The sequence below is a fragment of the Nipponia nippon genome, unplaced genomic scaffold (assembly GCF_047370975.1).
Source record: "Nipponia nippon isolate SJK-2023a ecotype South Korea unplaced genomic scaffold, ASM4737097v1 scaffold_8, whole genome shotgun sequence".
Classification (NCBI taxonomy): Eukaryota; Metazoa; Chordata; class Aves; order Pelecaniformes; family Threskiornithidae; genus Nipponia; species Nipponia nippon.
The window spans coordinates 39043338-39053399 of record NW_028262402.1 but is presented as its reverse complement, the minus strand read 5'-3'; the positions used below and the strand labels follow the sequence as shown (position 1 = coordinate 39053399).

Genomic DNA, 10062 nt, shown 5'->3' with positions numbered 1-10062 from the left:
CAGCTGCTTCAGGCAGTGCTTCTGCTCTTTGAATCTTCTCCTCTGCAGGGAAGAAGGGGAACTAAGCATTGCCTTGTGCTGTGAGAGGTGGAATGGCGCCTCTGCGTAAGGCAGAGGGGTTTTTCCGAGCCATGCTGACCCTGCCTTTATGTCCGTCCCCCCTGTACTGGGTCTGGCTGCGATGGAGTTGACTTTCCTCCTCTAGCAGCCCGTACGGTGCCGTGTTTTGCATCTGTGACTAAAAGAGCGTTAATGACGCACCATTGCTTCAGCTGCTGCTGAACAATGCTTACAGAGCATCACGCTGTCTCTGTTTGTCACTCTGGCCCCTTGAGCGAAGAGGCTGGGGGTTGGGCAAGAGCTTGGGAGGGGACAGAGCCAGGACAGCTGACCCAAATTGACCAAAGGGCTATTCCATGGCGTGTAACGTCATGCTCAGCGATAACGACTGGGTCTCTGGTCTTTACAAAGCAGCCGTTGCTTGGAGACTGGCTGGGCATCAGCCTGCCTGTGGAAGGTGGTGAGCGACTGCTGTTGCATGCCTTGGGTTTTCTCCTTCTTTCCTTCACTTATTAAAGTGTGTATATCCCGACGCACCAGTTTTAGAATCATAGAATCATAGAATGCTTTGGGATGGAAGGGACCTAGAAAGGTCATCTAGTCCATCCCCCCTGCAATTGGCAGGGACGTCTACAACTAGGTCAGGTTGCTCAGAGCCCCATCCAGCCTGGCCTTGAATGTTTCCAAGGATGGGGCATCTACCACCTCTCTGGGCAACCCGTTCCAGCGTTTCACTACCCTCACTGTAAAAAATTTCTTCCTTATATCATAGCCTGAATCTACCCTCTTTTAGATTAAAACCACTACACCGTGTCCTGTCGCTACTGGCCCTGCTAAACAGTCTGTCCGCATCCTTCTTACCAGCCCCCTTTAAGTATTGAAAGGCCGCAATAAGGTCTCCCTGCAGCCTTCTCTTCTCCAGGCTGTACAACCCCAGCTCTTTCAGCCTTTCCTCATAGCAGAGGTGTTCCATCCTTCTGATCATTTTTGCACTGCTCCCAGCCCATCACATTTTGCCCAGGACTTCACATGCCTGTACGCTTCCACAAGGCCCCCGCAGCTGGGCCGGAGCGTCAGGGGTGCCATGTCCCTGGCAGGCCAGAGGGCTGTGCCTGGGCAGGCACCGTGGGCATGGGAGGGGGGGGGGCAGGGAGAGCTGAGCCAGGATCCCCCCTGGGGCTCTGGCTGCTCCTCGCGGGAGAGTCCTACGTGGGGCTGCCACAGCAGTGCGCACAGACTGGACGCCTGGCGGACGCTGCCCTGAGCTGGTCACAGCTGGATCCAGCTGCCTCGGCAACGCACGAAACCAGCCCACCACACCAGACACAACCAATCTGAGCGGCTTCTTTCACCTCTGAACCAATCAGAGGAGATTCTCCCTGGTTTTGCAAGGAGTTCCTCGTGGGCGACATGCTGGACACCTCCCCCACCCCGGCCAGTTCTCCACACCCTTCTCAGGCCTGCCCAGGTTCCCCGCTATGTCTACACCCCATGTGGCTTGTGAGAGGGCCTGCAAAATGACACCACTCAGCTCCAGACTAACAAGCAGCCGCATTCCCCTGCTCAGGGGTTTTCTTGGTTTTTTCATTTTTTATTTTTACAGTAGAAGGTCTCCTCATGCCTGGCCGATGGCATTCATTCCCATTATCTTTCCATGAACCTGCACTCGATAGATGCAGGTGTAGCCTGACTTTCCCCAGTTGCTCTGTATGACAAGCCTGATAAACTGGAAGGCTCTGGCAAGCTCATTCTGCAAAGAAAACGGGGCAAAAAGACACATGGCTCCTGGTTCGTAAGGAGCGCCAGGAGGCTCCGCGCGTCTTCCTCTGCCAGCCTGGCCCTTGCGCCGGGAGGCGCAGCTCCCGCCCTGGCCGAGGGGACAGCTTCTCTCTCCTTCCCCCTTCTGCCACCCAGGACCCTTGCGCCTCTGCAGAGCAAACACCTGGCCGGCCTCAGCGAGCAGGCCAGGCCACTGTGGAAACCTGAGGCTTGCTGGGTCCGGGGGAAATGGAGCCTGAGGAAAGTCCTGCTGCTGGGGCAAGGTGCTGGGTGTCCTCCCTGCCACCGCCTGCCCAGCTGGGGCTCGGTCCCTGTCCCGCCCACCCCTTCCCTTCACTGTGGCCTCTCTGCTGGCAGAGTGGCCGTGCAGCGCTCCTGCGCATGGGGCGTGGCAGCACCCAGCGGCTCCTCCACCGGCCTCCCCAGCAGAACCCAGGCCCGGGGATGCCAGCCACCCTGCAACTGGGTGTGGGGCATCCCCCTGGTGCTGCCTGTTGGCTGTCGGCACCCGCCACTTGCGTTTCAGGGCAGTGCGCAGCACATGGCGGGGGCAAGGCCGTGGCTGGCTCTGCCAGAAGCAGCAGACATAGGCGGGGAGCTCTGGGGACCCACAAGGCCGTGGGGCCGCCCTGGGTCTCGCTGTACTTTTGCTGCCCTTGCTGGGTGCTGCTCGGCCCTCCAAACCCTGCCACGTCTCTCTCGGCCAGGGTTGGATCCCCGCCTCGGGAGGGACTGTCCACACTCCTTCTGCCACTGACTGGCGGGCAAACCTGTGGCCTCTTGCCTGCACACGCTTCTCGTACCCGCAGAGGGAAGGTCTGGGTCGGCTGTTTCTCTCTGTCGTAGCTGAACGTCCCGAGCAGAGTTTCCTCTTCTCCCTCCTCATCCACTCCCTTGAAGATAAAGCACAGAGGAGCAGGTCAGGCTCAAGTCAGCCATGAGAAAACACGCATGCCGGATCCAGGCCTGCGACCTGCCCCCTCTCCGGCCGCTCCAGCGCAGCCTGGCGCAAGATGCGATGGAGCTGAGCTGTTGGGCCAAAACGCACTGAGCAAGTCTTAGGATGGGATGGCACCACCCTGCATGTCCCCTGACATGTCCCCTCAGGCCAGCGCAGTGCTTGGGAGAGACCAGCACATGAATCTCAGCAGATGCGCAGAGACTAGCAAGTCCCCCTTACGGCTTTTCCCCAGCACCAGGTCCCAGCCCCAAGTGCCTGGCAGAGACTTACAGAGACGGTGAAATCTCGGGGAGCGCTGCTGATGTCCCCGAGCGCAGAGGACTTCTTCAACGGGTGCTGCACAGTGATCGCGGTTGGTCGGACTTGTGCGGGCAACCTGATGACCACCTGGCTCCGAGACGCTTGGAAGGGCCAGCAGTATCCCGGGGAAATGTCCAGCTGAAAGCAGAGGGCAATGGCAATGGTTGGTGAGGGCGTGCCATGGCCCGTGCTGCTACCAGTGCAGCCAGAAGCACTGGCGGCACGGTGCCTGTGGGCCCTATTTGTGCTTGAAATGAGTGACGTGTTGGGAAATGGACAGAAGGGCCCGGACGTCTTCCCGGCTGCGGAAAGAGGACTCGCTGAAATCCCCAGGAGAGGAAAACGTCCGTCATGAAACACCTGATACCCGGCACCCGAGTCAGGCCTATGAAGAAAGCGCTCTCTCTGCCCAGCAGCTCTGCGCCTTCCCCTACCCCCACCTTGCCCCATCTGAAAAGGGACGATCAGAGCTGCGGGAGGCAACTGGGGTTGCAAAGGAGAATGACAGAATCGTAATGAGAGTCGTTCAGGGTGGAAAAGACCCTTAAGATCATCGAGTCCAACCGTAAACCTAACACTGCCAAGTCCACCGCTAAACCACGTCCCTAAGTGCCACATCTACACGCCTTTTAAATACCTCCAGGGATGGTCACTCAACCACTTCCCTGGGCAGCCTGTTCCAATGCTTGACAACCCGGCTGTCAAGCTGGCTGTTGACCAACACCCCCAGGTCCTTTTCTGCCGGGCAGCCTTCCAGCCACTCTTCCCCAGGCCCGTAGTGCTGCATGGGGTTGTTGTGACCCAAGTGCAGGACGCGGCACTTAGCCCTCAACCTTACCAGGGGGAACAAAACCAGCACTGATGATTTCTGCTACCGTACCTGCACAAAAGTATCCAGGGAGTTCAGATCACAAAGGAACCGGAAGATGCTGCAGGGCCATGCATAGCTCCTGGGTGATCTCTGCAGGTCAATGGTGGCCCCTGAAGGGAGAAGAGAGCAGCTGACTGTCAGAGGCCCCAGGCTCGGGGGGCCCGGTGGCTCTAGGGTATTTCTAAGGCTGCCTGCCAGTCCCACGCCCAGCCCCGTGCCCGCGGAGGTGATGCAGGCAAGGAGGGGATCCCCGTGCCCAGTGACAGCGTCTCTCTCACAGCCGCACAAAGAGAAGGTCTGCGGGCGCTGGGAGAGTGCAAGCGCCCGTGGGAAGGGCAGGGGGCCCAAGCCCACATCCATACCTGCGCTTTTGAGAGCCCAGGCAGACATCTGGACGTTCTCATCCGAAGGGATCGCAGACATTGCCATTCTCATGTCCTGAAGCTCCTGGGAAAGACAGAAATGAACACGGTAGATGACCACGTCAGCAGGCCGTTCAGCGTGACCACAGAGTCCTGGCACGCAGCAAAGGAAGGAGCCCATGTCAGAAAGCGCGAGACAAGCCTGTCCAAACAGCTGCCGGGCTCAAAGCCTTCCAATGAGAAGAGCGAGGGCTCGGCAAGAGCATTCAATTCCACAGCCATAGTGCGGGCGTGGCTCTGGGCCCCACTGCCTCGTCTCCACCTCCACGCTGTCCAGCTCAGCCTGCAGACGCACTAGTGTCTCCCAGCTCTCTGGGGCCCGGCCACAGAACTACCAGAGGCCCCAGCGCACTGGGAGAAGGATTTTGGCAGTCCTCCACTACCAGACGTGGCCCAGTTAAACTTGGTGAGAGGAAGGGGCTTTACAGCGGAGAAGCTCAACCAGCAACCCCAGGAAAACACCCTGTGCGTGGCCCTGCTTATCCCAGCCCTCTTTCCCCAGGCGCAGGATCACCTTCTGCACACGGTTCATCTCTGCAGCCAGGCATGCCACCTCCTTCCTCAACTGTTGCGCCTCCTGGGCTCGTTCCCTCAGCAGAGCGAGCGAGTTCCTGCAGACACCAGGAAAGCAGTTCTTGTCAGGGAGCTGCGCAGCCCCTCACAGAGCCTCCGTGCTCAGAGACGAGCAGAGACACGGGTGCTCGAGCCCCCTTTTCTTTCCCTGCTTTGCGAGTGCTTCCCTTCGCCTCCAGGTTTAGCAAAAGGCAAAGAGGGAGGAAAGGCACGAGCCCTTGGGCGACACGCACGGGACTGCAAACAGCACGAGGCCGGCTCCCACTACCCCACCAAAGGAGGTGTGTGACAGGAGAGGGCTCTTACCACACCGACTGCAGCTCACCCACAGGCTGCTCCAGGAGCACCTGAAAGGGAAAGGCTCTCCACTTGAGTCCCAGACCCGCCGGGGCTTTCCAGAGCCAGTGGCTCTAGGAAGACACAGCAGAAGCAGCTGCTGCTGCTGCTGCTGCTGCTTCTTCGGCTCACGGCCTGGAGACGGAGGATTCGCCCATTTACCCAAACACCGTCAGCAGTGCTCCGCGGCGGGACGTTCCTGTCCCACAACAACAGTCACTGACCTGTGGCACCTCCTTTGCCCACAGCATCCACACAGGCAGCGAGGTCCCGCAGTAGGCACCAGCTGTAATTCACATCACCGAGACAGAGTTATTTTACCAGCGTTTCTAATGATCCCCGGAGTCACACTGTCTCCTCCCGCGCCAGGGTGGCAAGAGGTTTGCCGAGAGGTTTGCTCCCTGCTGTGGTGAGCACCAACACCTGGCTCCACGGGCTGCGAGAGAGCCACCTCTCCGTCCCTCCCCCCGCACGGCACCGGCACCACCAAAGAGCCCCACTTCAGCTGGGCTCCGCTTCCCCAGCGATGCCCAGCTCCGGCCCTGCCTGTCACCGTCTCCGCTTCCTCCAGCACGCCTCCCAGCAGGGGGCTACCGGAGCAGTCGCGGCACAGCAGCGCAGGGGCTGGGCCTGGCCACGGCACGGCCTTGCAACCTGGCACTCCTTTCCCCGAGACACCTTCTCCAACCTCCCCTTCACAGCTGCACGCGCTCTTCTCTCCCGCTGCCTCTGCCCGCCTGCCTCTCTCACACGCACACCCCGATCATGCCAGCCAGGCTGGAAGTATGTACAGCCTCCCCTCACAGGCTTGCAGGCTAAGCAAGTGCTTCCCTTGGGCTGTGGCAGCTTCTGCACAGCCTGTCCACAAGGAAGGCTGCATGAGAGGAGGGACCGCCGTCCAAAAGGGACCTACAGGCTGCGCTTCCTAACGCTGGGTGCGTCTGCAGCGGCCCTTGCGCCGGCTGGGCTCTGCACGTGGGGAGCTCCCTGAGCTGCAGAAGCGGGAGGTTCGAAGGTCCCCACAGGCGTTCCAGCGCCTCTCCCTCACACTGAAGCTTGCGCCCCACGCGTCCGTGCTACCGCAAGCAGTGGGTGAATACTCACCAATAGCGGCTATGAAGGTGAGGCACAGGATCACCAGGAGCCCGCTGCTCTTCTGACAGATCTCCTTCCTGAAAAAGAGGGAGTCCTGGCGTTACCAGTGCTCAAGGACCGGAGCAGACCCCGCTACAGGGGCACTTGCAAGCTGAGAAGCACCAATTCTGGAGGTCAGCTGCTGACAGAAAGCCGACAGACCAGCCCGTTTCAAAAGGAGCACCGTTTCTGTCTGCACCCTTCAACACTGCAGGCAGAACTTGCCAAACAAAGCGCTCCAAGATCACCTTCAGACACGGAGTTCAAACGATCTGCGGAAGTAAGCCGACCTAGCAAGGGAAAGCCGCTCTTTGGCAGTCTCTGCTGGGCGCTTGCCTTCCCTTTCGCTAAGGCGGCAGACCCGGTTGCACTTGAGATGAAACACCTCTTGTTTTGGGGTGTTCCCACAGTGCTGGGCACTGTGGCAGGCATTTACTGCTCCTCTCCTGCCACCCCTACGGATGCGCCCCCTCTCTCCTCTGCCCGAGGCTGGTCAAGGCCATGGCAAAGCCTTCTCCTGCACAGAGGCTCGGCCCTCACCCTGAGCACTCCGCTGCACCCAAGTTACCTCCCTGGCGGCCGAGCTTTCGGCCACTGACACGCGTGCCGAGTGGGGCTGCCGAGGCATTTTGCTCTCCTTGCTTTCCAGGCAGCTGCCCCAGCCCTGGCACCACCTGACCTGCTGCTGGCAGGAGCCACGCTCTCCTGGCCCGCAGCACTGCCAGCCTCCCCCTCACCCACCGGCACCCCGTTCCGTGTCCGCATCGGACGCGTGCTGTACTCACATGGTGGAGATGCAGCTGCTGAGGTATCCCCGAAGAGAAGCCGGGGCCAGCCCCGTGCTGCCAGAAACAATCAAGACCAAGCCTGGCGAGGAAACCAGAGAAAGGCCTGAGGACCCTTCCTGAGGACACCCGTTGGGACGCACGTCAGACCCTGTGGGGAGGTGGGCGCTGGTGCCACGCACTCCCTCCCCAGGGCAGGGGCAAGGGCAGGGCTGGGGTTTTGCCCTGGGGTGGGGCCAACTGGGTGCACCCTGGGAGCAAAGGACTGACGGCTGGGCAGGAGCCCCTCGCAGGCACGGCACTGACGGCTCGTCCCAAGAAGGAGGACGGCCTCTGGGCTCTGGGCTCCCACCATATGGGTGTAGCCCGCAGTTCCTAGAGGATCCCATAAGGACAGGGAAACGGTAGCCAGCTCTGTCGCAGTCGCGTAGCTGAGGTGGCCCCAGGCCTTCCTCGAGCAGGATGACGTTGGCTCTGCACGGCTGTCGGGCCCGGCCCCAAACACGGGGCGACAGGCAGCCTCTTCTCCTCACCCCTCGCTGGCTCGTTTAACACCAGGCCCCAGCGTACCCGGGGCAGGTAGGAGGCAACGGGAGGAGCTCAGGCATCTTTCCTGAGAAAGCTGCCTGCCCTGTGGTCAGGTGCTAGCAGCCCGTGAGCGCTCGCCCTCCCCTTCTGATTCAAGCTCCTGGCAAAAACTTGTTGGGCAGAGTCATGCCCAGAGCAGGCCAGCCTGCAGTCCCCTCTCCGGTGCACTCGTGCCAGCATCACCTCCTCCAGCTCTGCTGCAGAGGAGCTCTGTGGGTGCATCCCAGAGGACCTTGACGAGCAAAGCAGCATTGAACTTACTCTCATTTTCTCGAGAGCGGTCCCTGCGGCATGCAGGCCCTTGCTGGGTGGCGCCCTGGGCCGCCTGAGAATGGGTGAACCTGGGGGAGGAAAATGACAGAGCCCTCTTGTGCACCGTCTCCACGCCACGTGATCCGAGGCAGGCGGGAGCCGCCAGCGCACAGGCCCTGGCCAGAAGACGGGCCTTGGGAAGGCCCCCAGGAGATGGCCCCGCCATGGCGGGAAGGGGAAGCAGCAGCAAGGCGGCACAGCCGCTTCCGCCCCGTCCTCCTCTGCCCACCGGCCCCTGCTGCACCAGCCTGCCCTTGGGCGGGCATCCCAGCGGCCCCATGTCATTCGGGGAGAAGGCACAGGCTGCCCTCCTCCAAAGCCCCCCACCACTTCCCTGAGGCCATGGCTCTCCCCAAAACTCCCCCGCGGCTGCTCTCTGCAGCACAGACCCAGCAAGGAGAGGGCTCAGCTCTCCCACGGCTCTGCTAGAGGCTGCCCAGACACACCTGCACAGTGCCTGCGGCACGCACCCGCAGGAGAGCAGCAGGGACATCCCGGGTCCCCTGGCCAGGACCCAAGCTGGGGCCAGCAGCAGCACTGCAGGGTTTGGCCCCCGCGGGGCAGAGGGGCTTTCAGCCAGTTTTCCAAGCCCCACGGCTCCTGCTCTGCATATAGCCCTTATCAGCTTTCCCACCGTGTCCCCCCCAGGCCCCACGTTAGGCTCTGCCTGTGCTACCCGCCAGCTGAGGCCCCCAGGAGGAACAACCCCGCACAGACATACCCGTTCTCCGTGTCGCTGCCAGCTCTCCTCCTTGACGGGGCTGTCGGTGCCCCCTGTGATTTTGGGGGAGCCTTTCTCCGCCTCATGTTGGGGAGAGGGCAAGCTCTCCAGCAATCTTACAGCCCCTCCTTCAGCCCCAGGAGTTTTGCCTGTCCAGGGCACAGCCACTCAGGCAAAAGCTCCAAACCGATCCCTGGCAGAAGCGCTCCTGCCACGGGCACGCAGCTGCCAGGACAGCACGAGCTGCTTCTGGCCAGGCAGTCGTGGTGCGGACTGCCATGTGGCTGAGCAAGGCCCTGACCTCACAGAGGCCTGGGTCCGCATGGTGTGAGGTGATGGCTGTGACGTCACAGACGGGGCCACGAGGGGGCAGGAGATGGGGAGAGACACTGCAGTTTTCCTGACGGAGCCCATCCGCAGCCACCTGCGCCCTGCCCCGGGGAGTGCTGAGGTGCGGCTGAGGAGCAGCACTGGGAGCACTCCGGGAGCCAGTGCATCCGAGCCCCTGAGCCTTGCTGGGCCCTGTGCTGGGCGCCACGTGTTGTGTCCCCCGGGCAGGGCTCAGCACTCCTAGAGAGCCCCCAGGCAATGGGAATGGAGGGTGGATGGAGGTTTTTGATCTTGCCTGAGCCAACAGCTGCTTCAGGCAGTGCTTCTGCTCTTTGAATCTTCTCCTCTGCAGGGAAGAAGGGGAACTAAGCATTGCCTTGTGCTGTGAGAGGTGGAATGGCGCCTCTGCGTAAGGCAGAGGGGTTTTTCCGAGCCATGCTGACCCTGCCTTTATGTCCGTCCCCCCTGTACTGGGTCTGGCTGCGATGGAGTTGACTTTCCTCCTCTAGCAGCCCGTACGGTGCCGTGTTTTGCATCTGTGACTAAAAGAGCGTTAATGACGCACCATTGCTTCAGCTGCTGCTGAACAATGCTTACAGAGCATCACGCTGTCTCTGTTTGTCACTCTGGCCCCTTGAGCGAAGAGGCTGGGGGTTGGGCAAGAGCTTGGGAGGGGACAGAGCCAGGACAGCTGACCCAAATTGACCAAAGGGCTATTCCATGGCGTGTAACGTCATGCTCAGCGATAACGACTGGGTCTCTGGTCTTTACAAAGCAGCCGTTGCTTGGAGACTGGCTGGGCATCAGCCTGCCTGTGGAAGGTGGTGAGCGACTGCTGTTGCATGCCTTGGGTTTTCTCCTTCTTTCCTTCACTTATTAAAGTGTGTATA

At 60.9% G+C, this 10062-nt stretch overlaps 1 protein-coding gene across 1 annotated transcript; it reads right to left on the bottom strand.

Moving 5' to 3' along the window:
* Window positions 1-1675: 1675 nt before the first annotated feature.
* On the bottom strand, window positions 1676-8287 carry LOC148050575 (sperm-associated antigen 4 protein-like). The gene is made up of 11 exons (XM_087741174.1): window positions 8071-8287; window positions 7222-7303; window positions 6407-6474; window positions 5527-5588; window positions 5273-5313; window positions 4908-5004; window positions 4334-4418; window positions 3981-4081; window positions 3071-3238; window positions 2643-2732; window positions 1676-1810 (listed from the first exon to the last, which is right to left on the bottom strand). Exons 1-11 carry the CDS (start codon window positions 8285-8287, stop codon window positions 1676-1678), a joined length of 1146 nt encoding a protein of 381 aa, XP_087597300.1.
* Between the last annotated feature and the right edge of the window lie 1775 nt (window positions 8288-10062).